General features: G+C 39.6%; 1 protein-coding gene across 2 annotated transcripts in view; it reads right to left on the bottom strand.

Annotated features, from left to right (window-relative positions):
* Positions 1 to 293: 293 nt before the first annotated feature.
* The window catches only part of LOC121314713 (oxysterol-binding protein-related protein 10-like), a 125,155-nt gene continuing 104,231 nt past the window's right edge, over positions 294 to 21,217 (bottom strand). For both annotated transcript variants that reach the window (XM_041248281.1, XM_041248280.1), the window contains 5 exons: positions 8,901 to 9,396; positions 4,390 to 4,576; positions 3,666 to 3,848; positions 1,660 to 1,813; positions 294 to 1,074 (listed from right to left, as the gene is read on the bottom strand). In XM_041248281.1, coding sequence (XP_041104215.1) covers positions 1,030 to 1,074; positions 1,660 to 1,813; positions 3,666 to 3,848; positions 4,390 to 4,576; positions 8,901 to 9,396 — 1,065 coding nt within the window. In that variant the 3' untranslated portion in view covers positions 294 to 1,029. The remainder of the gene's footprint in view (positions 1,075 to 1,659; positions 1,814 to 3,665; positions 3,849 to 4,389; positions 4,577 to 8,900; positions 9,397 to 21,217) is intronic.

Raw genomic sequence — 21,217 nt, 5'->3', positions numbered from 1 at the left:
TCTCCATGAAACAAAAAATCAAGCAAATTCACGCAGAGTAATCTCTTTGAAGAAGTCAGTTTTAGAAAATGTCTCAGTTGTGACCTACAGCTGCTGAAGAACAATTATTGCTTGCTTTTTATTTGACCACACCTGGGCCCAAATTAAATACAAGATAACAGCACTGCGAGAGATACAGCAGGGTTGTAGTGCCCCAAAATAAATGTCTGTAGCCAACAAACACCAGGACTAAAGAACAGAAGACTGTGTTTGGGGGGCTGTTAAGCACAGTACAGTGTGGGATTTATCAGCTACTTTCTTTTTTTTTCAATGTCTAAACACCAGGAAAGCTCAATACATCAATAGGAAGCCCCTTAAGACTAGAAAGCAAATGAATGAAACCGAAGACACTTACGTTACAATAATCCAGGTATTAATTTGATGTTACTGATCGGCAGAAAGAAAAAATCAATCATAAGGTAAGACACATATTGAATATGAACATAAACAATGTGCAACAGGCACGCACAAACACAAAAAGGCAGAACTGGTGGTTCTTTGGAATCCAAAACAAGATGTTTGCAACGTAACACACTGCAGCGGTTCTGTATTGCTGCACTAGGAAGGGACAGGACTCATGCTGCTGCAGAGTACATTCTCACAACCTAAAGGAGGTGCACTAGCTTTGCATTGGCAGGATGAGTTGTATAACACAGTACATGATGTGAAGATGAAGAAAAAGAAAAAGAAACACCAATGGCTAAATCACTTTGTACAAGTGCAAAAGAGATCTTGGCAAAGTGAAAAATAGAAATATACTACTTGTAATAATAAAAATGGTCTCTCCCACCAACCCTAAACCCTCTGAAAGTTATCGCTGTTTTATACAAGGAGTGTATATACAAGGATAGCTCGTCTTAGTAGACATCTGGAGCTTGCTGCCTTTATTCAATTCCTCACTATTCACAGGGTTGTATCTGACTTTTCTGTATCCAGTAGTTTGTTGTCTTTTCCCCAGGTGGCTCCTGTAGCTAGCCAGATGGACTCTCATCATTGTGTTTTCCAGAGTGGACTATGGTACACCCAGCCTTCTCCCTAGCAGAGATACAACAGTCAATCATGTTATGATCATTAGGTCTTTTCATCTTTTTTAATACACATTTCATTTAAATATATTTAACAAGGTAGCAATAAAGACATCTTTTGAAATGGTGCTGGTAATAAACCTGTTATGAATTCCTATAGAGTGCTTACTGGTCATCAGCACTTTCTTCTAATCATGCCCAAAAATGCAAACAAAACATGTCATAACCTGTACGTTTGGAAATAAAAATTCCATTGCTCCAATTATTGCACAATACACCTGTGGCCCTATTTTAAAATTAATTTATGACCTTTGTAAAGGTTTACAAACATAATAAAAAGAAAAAAAAAAAACTTATTGAAAAAGTCAAAGGTTTCATGAATGCCTTATCTTTTTTTTTTTTTTAAGATAAGACAAAGGTCTGAAAAGCATCCTAGAAATATCAGACATTTATTATTTTTGCCAGGAATAGCAATTTGAGGTTCGTTATTCAGGCTCATATTTCATCAATGACTGTCGAGTTTTATTAAATTATTTACAGCTTTCTGAGTCTGTTTTATCTGAAAGATAGTAGTTAACAGATGTTGTGGATTCACCTCTTTTATAAAGTATTTGGGCTTCCAGGCCATGTTAGCAGCTGCTCTCTGCCTCTCCTCGGCCCGCTGCCTCTCCTCCAGAATGTGTTTGTGCTCAGTAGCCGTGTCAATGTTCCCGTCTTTCAGTGCAGTGGTGACATGCTGCCACAGGCGTCTGCAAGACAGCAGGCAAGAGCACTCTTACACACCTGTGCTGCAATTAAGTGAGCATGACACCACCATAGCTCATCATCCACAAACAACTGCACTGTGTGTGTGTGTGTCAGAGAATATGTGTGCCCTTATTAAACCACAGTAAAAGCGTAGCGCAACAGCTTAGTGCAAGCATGGAAAGCATTATAAAGAGTAGTTAGGTATGGTAGTACAACCATAGGAAAACAAAAAAATTCCATGCAAAAATACTTTAAGTATTTGGCTCATTTACAATGCTTATGGCATCAAAAAAGTCCCCACAAGGTAGGAAATCTTGAAAAAAAATCACCTCATGGGGACACTGGTCAAGTCCCTGTAATGTTTCAACCATAAAAGAAAAAAAAAAAAAACTTTTAAAAAGAAAACTTTTCTTATTTTGGTGATCCCTGTGCCCCCCTTTGAACTGGGTGTCAACTCAAAATCCACAGAAACACAAAGTGAACTATAATGTGTGTGACCTCAAATAGTTAGATGTTAGCTAGATGGGTGGAGAATGGTTAGCAGGAAAGTGGACTGTATCTGCATCCTAGTATTTGATCTATCCTACTATTGAAATGCTAGTTCTTTAACTAAGCAACAGTTGCACATGTGCAAAGCTGGTAGAGACTTATCCAAACAGACTCATGGCTGTAATTTCTGCCAAAGGTGCCTCTACCAAATATTGACTCAAGAGGGTGAATACTTATGCAATCAGTTATTTTCTGTTTTGTATTTGTAATTAATTTAGAACAATCTGTAGATTTTATTTTTCACTTTGACATTGTGGACTTTTTTTGTGTTGATCAGTGGCAAAAACTAACTAATTAAATCAATTTTGATTCCATGTTGTAAAACAATAAAATGTGGAAAAGTCCAAGAGAGGTGAATACTTTAGAGAGCCACTATATCTTGCATTTTCTTTCAGAACTGTACTACCATAAAATAAAATGTGCTTACTATGTGCGCGTGTACATTAGTTTGTAATTTACATGCTAGCTTGAGGCTCCCGTCTCTTCGAGGTAATACATGTACATAGTCAGTATTGCCCGTTTATTTGTTTACTGTGTGTGTGTTTTTTTTTTAATAGGGAATAAAAAAAAATACCTTAATGTTTCTTTATTGATAGCTGCATTTATTCGAGGGCGGCCTCTATTATAAAACTGATATATAACTGCGGCATCAATACGAGGGCGTCTAATTCGAGGTTGGTGTCAAATTGACGTAATGCAGTACAGATGTAGTTAAATTTTTCGCCAGCACCTTGCTTTCGTTTGCCATTTTCTGCAATGTGAACTGTAGAACTGCACCATGGCTATTTAATTCACAGTACTTGTTTGTGGACCAATGAAACAGCAACCGGCCAAGACAGCCGTCTGCATGCACCAATGGGGTACACAATGTAAAAACCACCATTAATGAAACTCTGCCTTTTTTTTTTTTTTTGTAAAAAATAAAAAATAAAAAATTTGAACCTCACCAACTGTCACAAATGTGTTAATAGCTTTAAAAAAAAATCCCAGGCCTAAAAAAAACAACCAAAAAAACACACATTTTTGTAACAAGCGCAAATTTCCTGGCAGCCAGCATAGTACAGATTTAAGTATTTCCTGGGCCAAAATTACAATTGCAGGAATAATCCCTGCTTAGTAATAGCTGCCGCTTCTACATGGACAACCTAATTAAGAGCTTTACACGGCTGCCTAATCCAGCAATTTTGTTTTTAGTGCAGTTTCAGCTTTAGCCTTTTACAGCTTCTACATAACCTATGCTATGACTAGTTGCTACTGTGAGTGTGTGAATGCTGTCAGGCTGGCTGGACTCTCATGCTGCCCCACCTTGACTCGTATGGCCCCTGTTTCTCCACTGGCCTGATTTTCTTCCGGATGATTGGCAGCTTGGTGGTGTCAATCACTTTGGTCTCTCCGCTGCTATAGGTGAACTCGAGGGTTCCATTCCACTCCCCCTGTGCCTTACACACGATGGTGTTGGTAGGGTTGTGTTTGACTTCGGCTGTCACTCTGCCAGGAGTGAAAGAACAAGTGTCAGTTAACTGCAGATGTTCTGGTTTGGGTCCTAGCCAGCCATCCTTCCTTCACAGATATTTCAACACAAAACGCACACCCAGAATAGTTTCTCCCTAAGGAATGGTTTGACCTTCACAGAATTTGTAAGATGCATATCCAGAAATATCACATTTATGTAACTGCATATTTCATATGAAATTATGTGAACTGCTTATTGCAACCATGCAAATATTTTAATACTGTGCCTGCTGATTGTGAATTTTAGCACTAAGGAAAACACAAATTGTTCCTCAAGACTAAAATCACTCAGAAACAACATAAATAGGCTGAAATAAGCTAAAAAGATGCACTGGCTGCACCTCTAAACAGTAATTTAAGTTCACAAAATACAGTATAATTAATTAAAAACAACTTTAAAAAAAAAAAAAAAAAAAAAATCTTCAACACCGCAATTCTGTTTTAATGTCCAGTGCAAACATTAACACACGCACACGCACGCACCAACAGAAGACTATGTCGTAAATGGTTGGAATACCTGTGGACTTTTCCTCCATAGAAAGGTTTGGTGTGGAATGTGACGGTGGCTGAATAGCCAGTCTTGGCACAGTTGATTGTGACTTTGCCCCCCAGCTCTACCCAAGGAATAGTGAGTATCGAGCGTGCATAGGCACAAGGCAGCGTGAAAACATACTCCTCGTCATGCTCCAGAAGGCAAAGAACACCTGGGGGTGGGGGAACAATGAGGACACATTACTAAAGTTTAATTAGCAAGAAAAGACTGCCTTTATTTATTTCTGCCTTGTGGTTCTATGAAGACTCCTTATTCATGCATAAAATTACTGCATACTTAGCAACACTTTAGTACATTGCCTGCCAGAGCTGTAAATACATTACAGGCATTAGAATGATGAAGTAAATCACCATAACCTAGCCTATGTCCACTTCATGTTCATCCTTACATTTCCAGATTCTGATACTCTCAATAACTTGTGGCAAAGAATCCCTATACCAAGTTTCAACTTTCTAAGAATCTGATGTTCTCAGTGGAGTCATGACTGATAATCATGAACCCAATAGGCATCTTATATAGCACTTGCAATTAACCAAGTCTCTCTCTCTTTTTAGATGTTTTGTACAGTTCTGCCTACATTGAATGAATCACAGTTTTGAAACATGTCCCTCTGTTCACGCCTACGGCTGATTTGCCTGCACTGTTGCTTGGCAGCAATCAAATATATATATTTTTTAAAGTAGCTCCCTTCACTAAACATGCAGAAACCTGCAGTTCAGCGCTCCACACTTATCCAATCCTGCTGTTAGATAATATCAAAGTCAAAGAGAATGAGCTCGGCACTGCTCTGTCATACAGTGGGTGGCTCTATATACAATATATATGTTAAATTAGCGTGTAAAATCGGTGAATCAGTTTAAGCAGTAAATGAGTAGATTAACCAGCTCAGCGGTCAATGTATAAAATAACTAAGGAGATGGTTAATGCTACAGCATGAGATGAACTTGGAAATAAAGTAACGTCAGGGAGCTTAGTGGCAAAAAAAATAAATAAATACAAAAATTCTGTAAGATTTGTTACATACTTGGGTAAATTGACTACCTGCCGCAAATTCCAGTTATGCGTTATGGTAAGTGGCACCCTCATGTTGAATGTAGACAAGATCTACAGTACAATATAATTATGAAGCAGCTCTATGCCCTCAGCCTTCTTTAGTTTTTAGAGGCATAATTCCAGTGTGACTTACAATTGCATATATTCACTTTGTACCAAAAAGCTGAAGATATAACAAATACATTAACAGACAGATTAAGTCCTGCTGAGGCTTGTAAACAGTTCTTGCAGTGCAAAGTTTATCATATGTTCAACCTGTTACTGTTTCAATTCCCTTAATGCCACTGACCATGTTTTAATTATCTGCTTGCAAAATGAGACCAGGGTTCCACATTTTGTTACTTTATCAGAATTTTTAAATCCCATCATTTACTGAGTGCTCCGGATACCTCAACAACCGATTGTAAAGTTAAGCTGTATTAAGGAGACATCGTGGTTGTAAGGTACTGTGATCAACTGGCTATTGCAGGTGGCAAGAAACAGTCGGAAGTCAGGTTTAAAATGCCACAAGTGAGATTTTATTGAAGCCCCCGTTAAATAAATGTTGGCAGTTTTAAAAACACAGGAATAAACTTGAAAATAACGATCAAATAAATAACAGTTCTATAGAATACAGCACTTCTCTGAACACACATCTATTCAGTCACCCCAGGCTCTCTGGAGTGTTCAACCTGCTCTCCTCAAATGAGCTCTGTCCAGGTTTATATTCCCATCTTCGCTGGGTCACTAGCATCTCCCTGAGTCAATCCACTACACCTTTAAACCCAAAAGCATAGTTACAATAAGGGTGACATAACTGCATTATAATTAACAAAATGATAGGATCCTTCCACTTGGTATTTATCTATACCTGAATATCCACACTCACATCAATGTGATATCACAGTTAACATCCTCACCAAATGGAATACTTCCTCCATTGCCTGTCATTGAGCGTGCTCTGGTCTATAACCAGCATTACGTGCTCAAAAGTCACCCCAACTTGCCGTTAGATTGTAAACCAAAACATGTTTTAAAAATTCACAAAAAACATTTGGAATGCCAAACTTCACCCACCACCTAAGAACCCACAATAACACTGCAAAGAAAATGTGCACCTATTCAATACAAAGTATTCATTGTAGCCGCGTTCGACTCAAAGTTGAACTTTTCCCTGTTTTGTTTTTACAAAGGAGAACGGCAAAGCGCAGTTTCATCTCCTAAGTAAATTATACATTTGTCTTTCCATTTTCACAGTATCTGTTATTCTTTTATATGTTTACATTATTTGTTTGAAACAGACAATAATGAAGAGAATGTCTTTGTCACATCATCTTCTATATTTTAAGTGTATCTCAGATCACACCGTCACAGTGGTCCACTGGTTAAAGTCCAGGGCTTGTAACCAGAAGGTCACCAGTTCAAATCCCACCTCTCGCACTGACTGACTCACTGTGTGACCCTGAGCAATTTACTTAACCTCCTTGTGCTCCATCCTGTGGACGAGATGTTAAATCAGTGTTCTCTTGTAAGTGACTTTGCATATAATGCAGAGTTCACAGCCTACCTCTGTAAAGCGCTTTGTGACAATGGTCCACTATGAAAGGTGCTACATAAAAATAAAGATATTATATAATAATAATAGGAAACATAGCTTCAAACAACATTTAGCCTATGTTGTTTTTATTCCTAGGAACTTTTATTTTTGAAAATTTGCAAAACTCTCTACAATACGTTATGAGACTATACCTATATATATATATATATATATATATATATATATATATATATATATATATATATATATATATATATATATATATATATATTAGTGGCAAGTCCGGAGATAAGTATGAACGTGCGCACATAACCAGTAGCAGAGATCCTCAAAGTTCCACACAACACAGTAATACGGTATTGATACGAGCAGCACCTGATACATTTATTTTCCACAATCCAAAGGCCGGTCAAAACACAGGCAGGGTTTGGTACACGTTACGAGTTCTCAGCAAAGTTCATCTTACTTCCGGTAATGTGAGGTCATAATTTGCCAGCAAACTTGCCCTCACATACCTCCCATTAATGACTCTACCCCTAGCTTTATCACAATACACATTCAACCTCGGTTAACTTGACTGGTGCATAGCTCAACACCTTGCTTACATGTAATTGTAAGTTAACCAAAGTGAGTCATTTAAAATATTAGCTTAGTTTTTAATTGTGGTTTGAGGCGTTTTGCTGAAGAGCTTAATCATGGCAGATCAATGGTTATGTGAAGGACGGATACACAGTGGGTTACTATATGTTGTATTTCAACTATATTTTTAAAAGCAGCGTAAAAATTTGCATTATAATAATGCAGCAACACCTCTTAAACCACAAGCGTACACACTCATTTACATAATCAAACCGCTACTGTGCTCTGCTGTGAAGTGGGAAGTGCAAACTGTTGCAATTAGGCTAATAGTGTCTGTTGGGTAAATAATCCCTCATGGAGTCTTACAATACTGTGAACATGTTTGGTTTAACAAAACACTTCAGTGGAAAAAAACGGCTTGGCTCTGCAAGGACAACTGTTCTTTGTAAAAAACGTGAAATAAATTAATAGTTAATCCATTCCAGTGATTTCCCATAAACATATTTATAGAAATGATGTATCAGTTTTAGAGAACATTTAGTAACAAATTATTTAGTATTATTGGTGTAAACAGTAAAAAGAAAGCAGCTCTGTGATTTTTTAACCTCATACAACACATTTGCTAGCAGCAACTTGTAACCTAATACAGTTGCCTTTACTTAGCTGCAGTCAACTAGGGAAAAGGACAAGCCAATGCAATTATCCAAAGGACCTTCAAAATGGGGGTCTGGAGTGTTTCTCAAATTTTTAACAAAGAAACAGACAACACAATAATCTACTTTTTATAAGAAAGCTTGAACAAAATTTCACCCAGAAAATTGTTTAAAAAGTTCCTTCTTTAGACGAGTATTTTACAGATCATGCATTATGCAAGCGTGACGTGTGTGCTTCCACCATATTCTTGTAGCAGAAGGCACACCTTTCCTACTGGAGATAATAATTGTGTTGTAATCCCACATCAATTCTGAGCCCAAAATAACGTCAGATGTAATATATAAATAGTAAACCATCATAGTCCCCAGATTCTAAAACTCTCAATACCCAATGAATGCCCTTAACCAGTTTCATCACAATTGGCTCTCTAGATATCTCTAAAACATTAACTGCGAGAGACAGACAGCAGACTAACAGCCTTCATGTGGCCCGAGACTATGTCAGTGGCAAGTTTTATCTCAATTGGATAAGCGATTCTCTATATGTAAAACATATGCGCGTTTGGTTGACTATCTGCATTATATTCCTGTCCCCAGGGGTTAGATGGTGAATAATAAATAGACACAACATAGAAATATCACATTAAACTTACCTTCCCCAACCATGGACACACCTATAGACATCCCCATGAACTTGCTCTTGGTCCAGACATGTGCATTCACACACATTTGCCTCTCCTTGCACTCACAGTAAAACCCTGACACAGGTGGATGATGGGACACTTGCTCCGCCACAAAGCGCACTTTGTAGCAGTCGGCCTGGTCCCTGCAAGACTCTGGGGCATGGATTTTGGCCTGGTCCTTGAGGATGGCAGTCGTGTTGTAAGTCCTCAGGGGTTTGACTTTGTCTTTAGGTACGTCCCAGGAGCAATGGAAGGTCTCACCGATGATGGGGTTGTAGGGTTTCTTGGCCACGGCACCCTTGCGGCCCTCATGGAAAGCGGTCAGGTAGTACTCCACGAAACGGATGATCCTGTCCTCGGGGCTGGAACCGGCCACGATGGTGACGAACATGTCCGGGTGCGCCATGAAGTTAGCGTACATCTCCAGCAGGGACCTCTTCTCCAGGATGAAGGTGGGAAGCACAACCTGGAGGCATGGGAGACATGCATACTGGTTAAATGAAGATCAGACTGTTCTGTAATAGAATTTTATTACAATAATTGATACAAATAAAATTTATAAATTTAGCAGGGTAACACATACTTTCCAGTATTGTAAGCAGCAGGGGGGAAAGTGTCTGTAGCTGGGGCATAAAGAAATACAATTAAAAATAAATGTTGATGGCTCCCAAGTGGTGCATTCCGGTTAAGACACTCCGCCTGGAGGACTGGATGCATCCTATAACTTGGAGATCGCCGTTTTGAATCCAAGCTATGTCACCGCCGACCGCGCACAATTGGCCAAGCTCTGCCCGGGAGGGGCAGGGGTTAGGTTGGCTGGGGAGTCCTTGGCTCACCGCACACCAGCAAACCCTGTAGCTGGCTGGGTGCCTGCCCCCTACAACAATAAGATCCCAATGTTCGAAAACGTCGGCATGACACTGGGCTGTGCTTTCTTTTCTCTGCTTGAGATCACACACAATGCATTGCATGCCAACGCTGCCTCAGTCGATTGCCGTTTCTGCTGGGTCCTAGTGGAGACTACTATAATGACTAGTGATTATACGAATATCATTGAAGAATAAAAGTTTTAGTACTGCTGCAACATGAGGGGGAAATTTTCCCATTGCTGAAAATATGCAATTTGCATACTCATTTTGGACAATTCATATCATATCAAACTGCTAAATTAATGTTCAACAACAAATATTACACCACTATTATGGCTTTTAAAACAACCACAGGACGAATACATCACTTTTTAGGGTGCCGCTGCAGAGATGAATTTCCCGTCTTTTCGCTATCATATTTCATTAATATTCTGCAAGATCTGCATTGTACAAAGCTACATGGACTTATTATCACTGAATACAGCAGTGTCATAATTTTTCCCAAAGTGGATTTAGATGCACCCTCTCCAGTAACAGAACGTTCCACTGCTATACATTCTCCTGTTGATATTTTATTTATTTATTTTTACTCCATCAGCTGATATACAGACCAATTATGACATCACATTACGAGTGCGAGAAAAAAGAAGAAAACTAACAATGAATTAAAGAGCAGTGTTTTAATACTAATCGTTCTTTACATTTAAATAAATGCATATAGTTTACCACAGGACAAATCCGTTTTGTATTATTAAATGGAAAGAAACAGTTTGTGTCATTATCTAAAAAAGGCATGAATTGTCTACAGATGACAGCAAGCAAGGAAATTATGTCAGTTTATCAGCCAAGACGATTATTGGTTGTTTGTTGCGTTGGAAATTAATTATATCCTGCGGTTATGTAGTAAAGCCCGGCACTGCTTAACAAACCAAAAAGTTAAATATAGACGGGTAATGGCAAGTGCGTATCTAATCTGAAAATAAAAAGGCTTGAAGTACTGGACAAGTACTTCTGTGATCACACTAGACTAGATAATCAAAGAAACCAAGCCGCCTTTACACTATTCGACAATGCTGCAGAAATAACTTGCATAAAAATCAAAAGCTCACCTCTATGTGTCTGATACAGGTTTATGATTTATTAATTTTTTTTAAATCTATTTATATTTAATGAATTTGTAACAAATAGTCCACCCATGCAAATGAATCACAGTTCAATAAGCGGAGCTTGAGATGTTCTATAAAATGTATAAGTATCAGATGGGGTCTTTCCCACAGACAAGCACACCTGTTCCGTGGTATAAAGACTTATAAACTTTATGGGTTCGTTAGACATATGTTGTATTGTTTTTTTAGGTAAGTAATTATCTGTATCTTAAGTTTCCAGTTTTCCAGGAAAATATAACACTTGGTTATGCATTGGTCTATGTATTTTTTTAAATGGTGTCACATATCTGCAAGCAATGATCAAAGCGTAACATAGCTATTTGAAGAACTGAACTGAATAAAGTTCTCCAGATATGCTAATTAATGCAGAATGATAGGTGGCTTGTCTAAACTAGCTTTTCTTTTTGCTGAACAATGCTTAATGAACATCTTTGATGGGCTTTCTGTCACTTTAGAAAACCACTCAAATGTCTCTCTGTTGTCAGCTCAGCACTTGCTTGCAACATTTTGACAGGCGACGCACATAAGGATTCTTTGTTCTTAAAGGTATCGCTTCATATTTTAGAATTGCGTACTGATACTAGATATGTGAAACCTCATGGAGTCAGTTGGAGGAGAATTGTGGTCCATATTAGCATGTCATTTCTGTTGTATTATTCCTTGAACATAACATCTAGGTCATGAGGACTTATTTATTCATGATTTCTGACCTTGGTTCATCACAGTCATAGTGCTTTTCAAGCTTGAGCAACAACACATAGCATGCAGAGTATTCGACTCAAATATCCCAAACCAGGACCCTGACTTTCAACACGTACGACAACTACTGTATTGGTGCATTAAACATGAAATAGTACATTAAATACAGTGGAAAGTGCATAATACCTGATAGTAACATAATACATGGAATAGTAGCAGCAACATAGCAGCTAATAGCAGATATCAGGCTTAAAGAGCATGGAAAGCAAGAGAGAACAGGTGGGTCTTCAGAGTTGATTTAAAGCGAGCGACGGTGGGAGCATCACGCACAAAGCTGGAAGAGAGTTCCAAGAGTCAGAGCCATGAAGCTAAACGAGCATTCTCCAAGCGTGGTGCAGTTTTACTTGGGGATAACAAGCAGGCCAGAGTTGGAGGACCTCAGCTTGTGGGCAGGGACACAGAGGGTCAGCATGATGCTGCCACCACCATGCTTGACAGTTGGGATGGTGTTGACTGGGTGATGTGCAGTGTTGGGCTTGTGCCAGACATACCGCTTGGAATTTAGACCGGAAAGTTCAATTTTTGTCTCGTCTGACCACAAAACCTTTTTCCATGTCTGCAGTATCATCTACATGCTTTTTTGCAAACTCCATACATGCTTTAAGATGAGGCTTTTTGAACAATAGCTTCTTTCTTGCCACCTGTCCATACAGGCCAGCTTTGTGTAAGGACCGGCTTATTGCTGGTGTGTGAACACTGACTCATCTCAGAAACATAACTTTGCAGATCTCTCAAGGTCATTGTTGGCTTCACAGTGACATCCCAAACTAGTTTCCTGATTGCCTGGCTGCTCAGTTTAGGAGGGAGACCTGATCTGTGTAGTGTCTGGGTGGGATGAAGCATCTTCCACTTCTTAATGACTTCACTGTGCTGAGAGATAATCAGTGCCTTTGAAATTTTCTTGTACCCTTCTCCTGCTCTGTGCCTACTGCTTTATCCCTGACTTGTTTTGAAAGCTCCTTGGTCTTCATGGTTGCTTTGTTGGATCACTATGTGAGTTGCAGCCTGAAAGTCTTTATATACCTGAGGGAAATTATCTACAAGTTAAACCACTTTGAGTACACAGAGGCTGAAACCATTTCACCAATTTTGTGACGTTTCAAACAAATCATTTGCACATCAGCTGATTTGTGGCTGCAGTAACAAAGGGGTTGAAAACTTATGCAACTGGGATTAATCTGTTTTTCTCTGTAAATCTTACTCATTTATGTTCTATATGCATTTTTTAACTATCAAAGTGGAGTAGTTTGTTTAGAGTCTACATGTAAAGTATATATACATACATATTAGAATATATATATATATATATATATATATATATATATATATATATATATATATATATATATATATATATATATATATATAATATAATTTTTTTTTTTTTTTTTTGTACCAGGAGGGCTTATCGCATGCAAAGCCATGCACTGAATGCATGCCTGGCACAGAAGGCTCCCCTGGGTCCTAAACCCTGCTAGGTACAAACGGGGATTGCAGTAACCACAGACCACACATGACTTTTGCAGAAATGAAAGGTTTTCTGACATATAGGGGTTTAACAGTAGAGTTTTTAGCAAAATACGGGAGAAATTTTGTTCCGGGAGTTGTCTGGGAGAAGTGTCCAAAAAACGGGCAAGTCCCGGCAAACAAGGGAGAGTTGACAGGTGCAGTACGATGATCTGACACTCTCAATAAATTATGCTAAGTAATGTTAATGTGAAGTTTCAGAGCACCTGGATAAGCATGCAGTTCTCTAGCAAGAATGTGTGACAAACAGATGGACAGATAGACACCCCTCTATATCCTAACAATCTGATTCTTAAGCTACTAATAACGTTAATACAGACAAATGAGAAAAAGTAAGTGTGAGAGATGAATGGACACACAACGTATGATCCTCCAAAGGGGATAAAACAACTGAAGTGGGTGCTGACTGGAACACAGTGGCACAATATTCAACAGCTGGGAGGTAGTATGCCACAATAATGCTGAATTGTCTACAGAAGCGGTATGCGTTTCACTGAATATGGATATCTAAAAAACCCAGAACATTAAAAAAAGAAACCCTGAAAAAAAGGAAAAAGACAAACATAATGCGGACCTACTTAAATGGTAGAACATGTCAATCAAAGTTTACATTTCAGCAATAGCTGGTTGCCTCTTGGCGACAATCCCTATTGGATTGCTTCTTATAAAATTGAAACAGATGATACGCAGCTGTCATTTTAACTAATGTTCCTGAAAGCTGTGTACAGGCTTAAACCGCAATGCCAGTGCAACTAATGTTGTACTGTATCCTATTTTCAGTGTTTTACAAATGAAATTCCCAGTGATGGCTATGGTTATAAACTCAGCTGGAATTTTGGGAGACGGTACTGAATAGACTATAACCCTTGAAAGCATAGATGGCCTAGAGTAGAGGAAAGCATCACTGTGTAAAAATCAAAATACCTGTCTGCTGTGATACTATAAGAGCATAAGGGGGGAAAAAAAAACCCAAAAACACGATTTCTCTCCTGCTATCTCCAGTTAATCTGTTCTTCCTTTTGTTGTCATGGATGAATTAATTCAAGCACTGTACCTTTAAGGTCTGATGGTCGTCTATTATTTTTTCACGTGAACCTTGTCTGAACCTGCCAAACAGGCTACAGTGGTTATCACAGAAGCCTCACACTTGTTATATAGCTCTTAAATCCATCAATGTGGGGGGAGCAAACATCCCCAGTGAGACCTATAAAATCAGCTCTGGAAGTTTAGGTTTTAATCTGGTTCAGATCAGAAATGAAATGAGTTTGGTGGTCTCAGTTTAGCCCCCAGTATACATTAGTCCACGTAACAAAAGTGTCTTGAGTGAATGATAGAAAGACAACCAGGATATAACAGCTTGGCAAAGTGTAGTAAAGCATGGTATTTAAAGTGGTATTTAAGCATTTAAAGCATGTTAAACATTACAAAAATATGGTGTGGTAAAGTATGATACATGCATGGGTTAAGGATGGGAAAAGGAAGTATGTACGACCAGTAAATCCCCATGTACGCTTACAGAGCTTCATGACACGAGCACTAAATTCACAACCAAGAACTAAACCCTTTACAAAATCAGTCTACTAACCACTGTTATCCAGCACAGGTATACCAATTTATCATCTTAACATTGGACTCTGCTTTTACCAAGACAAAATGAGATAGTAGTGGTGAGGACCAACCAAGACATGGTTTTGTTGAGCATCTGGTCACAATGAAATAAGATAAAAGCTTCCAGTGCTTTTCCTCTGCCAGGCAACCTGTACTTCTTATTGGCCCGATGTTGATGGCTGAAGTGTAATGCTGGTTCCAAGTATCAGCCAATTTGCAGCCTCCCTCGGTGGTGATGCTAGCTTCAGAAATCAACCCAAGTGCGGCTTCCTTAGCGCCTCATCATGTCAATGGTTTGAATGAGCTGGGTGGAGCACTTCACTGGGGTCATCAGATGGGTGTCCACGACATCTCAGGGAGGTTTCAACAGTGATGCTGGCAACAGCACCACCCTCTTCCATCATCTACCCAATCCAGCCAGCCCTGTTTACTTAGCTTAGCCATTCACTCCTTTTCATGTATGTTAAACTTCCCCATTATCTCTATTGAGGTCTCCACAGCCAGTTGCTACTTCTCTCTGCCTCCTCAGATAGAGTCTTCACTATATGCCACAACTCCTGTCCACTAAATCCAATATCTCTGACAAGGATGGTCATGGGATGCCCAGCAAATCCCTGACAACCCACCTATACTGTTCTACATCAGTGGCTAACACTAGGATATTACCATAACCCTGGTTCCCTAAAATAGAAATGTAACCATTACCTCATAGGTATTTATCTCCTAAAGACACAGTAACCGGAATAGATAAAACAAAGATGCTCGTCAGCCTCTGACGCAGTCATGCCCACCCCTGAGAGCATAACTGGACTGCACACATAGACATCGTCATCATTTTTCCTTCAAGCCTGCTGCAATCATGGAAAAGGCGACCTTGGCGGTTAATGATTACATTTCTATTTCAGGGAACCAGGGTTATGATAATAATAACCTAACGTTCCCTATCAAGTACAAAATGTAACCATTACCTCATGGGTAGAAATACCAAAGCTGCCGCAAGACAATATTGTAGACCAACTGGAATGCCAAAGCTAGGCCAAGGCCACCTTGCGGGTTACCATGAGGAACCCCAGTACAAGTAGCTAGGGCTAACTATTGAGGGAGAAACTCACCTCTGTGTCTATTTTTAATGGTTGACCTGGAAGTCACCCTTAATACTCTAGTGCCAAAGCCAGTTTTCTTGCGGATCCACAACCTAAGTCTTTAGAGTCTAGTAAAGGTATGGGGAGTAGCTCACACTGCTGCACTGCAAATGTCATTTACAGATGCACCCTGGAATAAAGCCCACAAAGCTGCCATGCCCCCGAAGGAATGGGCAGTCAACTTTCTGGAGGATGCAAGTTGGCCAGCTCATAGGCAGTTCTGCATTTATCTGCTATCCATTTGGACAGCCTCTGCCTAGACAGGGCTTGACCATGGAACTTTGTCCCAGAGCAGACAACACATCGTCCGGACTGCCTCTTTTTTATCCTGTCAACATAGCATGTCAGGGCCCAGACTTGGCAGAGCGTATGGAGCTGCAGCTCCCTGTCAGACTGGAAGGAGGTGAAAAGAAGCTTCCAAATCAACAGACTGGTTGACTTGGAATGCCAAGATAGTGTTCGGCAAAAGGCAGGATCGGTACGGAGCGTAACCTTTGTCCTGACCTTTAATTAAGCAGATTCTCAACAAGGAGAAACCCTAAATCTTGCTCACCTGATTTGTTAAGTGATAGCAAACAAACAGTCGCTTGAGTGATAATATTTTAGCTCAACTGAAAGCGTGGGCTCAAATGGAGGCTTCAAGAGCATTGAGCACCAGGTTTAACCTTTAGCGATGAACAAAGTCCTTCATAGGTGGCCAAATGGCACCAAACCACTTTCAAAATTTTATGCCCTGCCAGGAAGCTGAGTCAATTTTACATGGCAAGCCGAATGCCTGCCAGATAGGCCTTTATTCCTCTCATCAACAGGTGCTGCAAGTCGTAGGGTCGAACCCATGAGGCAGACACCTTGTCTGTAAGACACTCCACTTGTACCTGTACTGGGAAGGCGTCGACGCTGCTGTGGCATTTTGCAAGGTGTCAAAAACCCAGACGACTCAATGCAGCCGTTCAGGGGCCAGACCCAGAGCTACAGGTTCGATGGGTTGGAATACCATAAGGTCCCCTCAAGCTTGGGCAGTTTCCACGACTCTTGGGCAGTCTCCATTGTTGCCTGGCTCTTGGGCAGTCTCCCATTACTAGGAGCACAGCCCGGTGCCTGATTTTCTCAGCACACAGCAGGAGCAAGGCGAGCGGTGGGAAGACATATAACAGACATCTAACGCCTATTATGGAGAGCCAGAGGCAACTGTGGGTTAGAAATTAAAACGTTTAATTAGAACAGTGGTTTTGTGTTTCTGCCTAGCAACATGACCTGAATGCCGTAGATCCTGAACAAATAAATCCAGTTTTTACAGTATATCGCTTCAGACAAACTGACACAGTCCTAACGAGGGAAGCCTACTGTCAGGGGCCTAATAACACGAATAGTTTTCGTAATAAAAAACGAAACTAACATTTTAACTTCAAATCGAAACTAGCAGCCTACAAGACAGCACAGTCTAGCCGACTTAGGTTGTCTGATCCCTGGGAAGGTGTGACGGAGCTGCCTGCTTTGCGCAGGGCACATGGCTGATGTGGGATGAAACAGAACAGGCTGAGTGCACAATTACGTGTAAATAGCAATTACTAATACAACATTAATAATATTGCAAAATGTATTTGTAATACACAATAGCGAATAAGCAGATAAAAGTGACTTGTTACATATCTGTTTATAGCTCTCCCTTCAGGTTTAGAGGAAAGGAAAAATGATAATGTCTGCAGTCCAGTTATGCCCTCAGGGATGGGAATGACTAAGTCACAGGATCTGACGAGCAATCTTTGCTATATCTATTCAGGTTATAAGGTCTTTAGGCGATAACTACCCAAGAGGTAATGGTAAGGTAAGGAATGCTCATTACAGCCGTTCTGAGACTGACCACAGGACAACATTAACATGAAGGGTTGTTGTAGCAATCTCGGTGGGAAAATAAGATGCTGACCAACATTTATCTGCATTCTATAATCTCTGGTAGGTTTAAAATGTCCCCAGCGAATCTTAGTTCTAATAACCTTTCCTGTTATTTGCTTTCCTGGGCAGAGCAATGTCGTTCTCTGTGTGCAGCTGTTGCCGGTAAGCTGTTGATCTTAATATGCTGTTTTTCCAGTGCTAATGCATCTCAGCATGTCAAGTGAAGTGACCCTGATTCAGAGCCACTTTACAACCTGTAAGAATGTCCTTCAGAGTAGCCAGTGATAAACACAAATGACATGAAGGGTTCTCTCAACCCCACATATTCAGGTTATGTGGTGAACAAGATCATATGAATATCATATATAGTCATGTATGCTCTTTTTTAAGTGCTGGCAGCCACATGCCAGAAGCCAGCAGTTCTCCTCCTACTACCTATTTTGTGGCCCTAATAATGAATTCCATTGCCATGGTAAAGGCCAGTGGAGAAATGGTGCAACCTGACATGATTCCAACTTCGAGAAACTGCCAAGCCGTGGTAAAGTTGATAAACAGAACTGCAAGACCCTGAAGTAGGTTTTCAAAAACCCTATTGTAGTGCTGGGTATGCTGAAGAACTCAAAACTCAGCCCAAAGGAGCTTGTGTGGCACTGAACCATATGCATTAACTAAATCCAGGAATGTTATATGGAGCTCTTTCTCCTTTTTGTAAACTATCTGTTGCCAGATCAAACTGACATGCTCCAAGCATCCCGGAAAGCCTGGCATATCAGCTTTCTGTATGGAGATGTCGATCATGCAGTTCTTCAAAAGATAGGCTGACAACCTTTGTACCAAAATGTGTTTAACACACACTACCTTCATCCCCCTCCACAAGTGCACTCTGGCAAACTCTGTATGGTGCAACATGATGAAGCCCTTGCTTTCTTAATGGCTTGCTTCACATCCTTCAACTTACAAGCAGAATATTCCATTTGGTATACTGGTGTACTAATTAGAGGGAATCAACATTGACTCCCCTCTTGGATCAGTGTGCGTCTCTCCAACTCGACTCAGTTCCCCCAGTTCCATTTACAGTAGGTGAATAGTCTTTTGGAGCGCTTCAATGAACAATTATAAAACCCAATGCAAATATGCATTGCCCTCTTCTTTCTACTCTGAAAAGCTATATGGTTTTTCATGTAAAAAAAAAAAAAAAAAAAAAAAAGGTTTTCCCATGTATGTAACGCTAGCCGAATCTCCTGTAGATTTACATTATCACACACAAACAGATGGTAATAATAAAATGTAATTATGTAAAATCAGCTAGGATTTTCTATAAAACACTTAAATTGAACACATTTAACACAAATACACACTTACATATTTTTTAATATTAATTCACCTGATACTGACATCAAAAGTTTTCTTTTCCCCTTTATAACAAAGTAACTGACTATAGGCGGTATATACTCTAGACTAGATCAGACCTTATTATTGATGCTTCTGGGCCACTGGGATGCATCAAAATGAGAATAATATTATAATGCATTCAAAACATGCCCTAAACAGAGTCTAAAATTAAGACACACTCACAATCTACACACTGCAGCAACCTAAAACAGAAGAAAAAAATACCCCTAAAATAGCCAACATGTTTAATGGACAAACCTTCCTCAGGGAGCATGTTTTATTACTTATATTGACAAGTTCAGTAATAAGACCTCACAACTCTTTCCCAAGGGTAGGAGTGCAGATAAACCCTTTGTAACAACAGAATAACCATGGTGAAAACCACACGTACTTCTGCACTCCCTTGAAACTTCAGTCCCTGATTCACATCTTTTAAAGAGTTTACCTTAATCCTGGGTATAAATCTACAGACACGCATAAGACACTCAAAGAATGCATTGTTCTTAATACTGTACTGTATTAACCCTTAGCGGTACAATTATTCAGCGCTTGTCAGGCGCGTCAGGTCCAATTTATTTTCACGTGTGCTGTCTATTTTACACGCGCTATTTAAAATATACTTTTTTTCAGAGTAAAACAGGTTTATCTCTGTGGTGCATGGGGCTATCAAATACACCCTTTTCTTCGGCTTAATTCGGCTCCTATCAGTCTCACTCAGCCATTGAAAGGTTTTCTCAGCTTTTCTGAGAAAAAACGACTAGACCTGTGCTTTACATCTTTTTGATGATTTGTCGGATAGGATCCGAAATCGGACTGGAAAGGGAAAATTGTAATGTCGGACCTGGTTCAACATAGGCCCGCAAAGGGTTAAACAGTTGGTATAATGAAACATTTTTTTTGCAGTTTACCATCCTTGTACTATTAGTTTACAGCAATTTACCATACTCTCCCATTCTCCGCCTCACCATGCTTTCACAATGTCCTTTCACACTTTTCCCAATGCACGCTTCAGTATACTTTTTTATAAGAAGTCAGTCAGCCGGGTACTTGGTCTGACAGCAGCTTCAACAGCAGCGCAGTGAAAACAAACCCAGATAGCACCATCTTTATGCTGTTCGTTCAAATTGATGGTCAATAAAAATACAAAATATCTAAAAACAGCTGCCTGTGGAATTTTAAAAACGACACCATAATGAATTGTCAAGAGTGGTTCATACTTCAGTCTTGCGACCACTAGGAGGTGACTGTGCGACAACCAGCTAGAGTTGAGAAAAAATCAACTTTGGCAACCAGTCTCCCATGGATTAATAGAGAGCTGCACGACTACAGAGACATGACAATCGCCTCTCAGCAACGTTTGCACGATTGAAGTATAACCCTCCTTCACTTGTAAAAACTACCTTGAAATTACCAATTATAAGCACTAAAGACTGACAGCTAATAGAGCCGCATCAATTTTATTACAGTTGTTATTCAAATACTCAGCATTGTTTATGTTCATATATTTTCTTTTAATAACAACCTTGTTCAGTGAGAAATGAAGATTGATACAAGGGCAGGTTGGGCAATGCAGCACACAGTATGGGTAAACTAATAATGACTGCCAGTGCTATCCCTGGTTCAATCTTCTTTTTCTTCACACTTAGATATCCAATCACTTCATGCGTCAACGCTGCATTTTTTTGTATGCAATGTCTTTATATTTTACAATTATCGAACAGCTTGAAAAATCAAAGCAGACACAAGGAAACCAACAATTACTATTTCCAAGAACGGACTTGTTTTCAAATCAACATGGGCTTATTAAAAGGCACTTTGAGCCAGATGTGACTTGTGACCAATATAGAGAACAACAAAAGAAGGTGGCTAAGAAGGGCGTTTAAGAGCACTGATGTTGCAAGCAAGTATATATGTGGTTACTACAGTCACCA

This window comes from Polyodon spathula, chromosome 4 (assembly GCF_017654505.1).
Source record: "Polyodon spathula isolate WHYD16114869_AA chromosome 4, ASM1765450v1, whole genome shotgun sequence".
Lineage (NCBI taxonomy): Eukaryota > Metazoa > Chordata > Actinopteri > Acipenseriformes > Polyodontidae > Polyodon > Polyodon spathula.
Note: the sequence above shows the minus strand (reverse complement) of the source record. Positions and strands in the feature narration are given on the sequence as shown.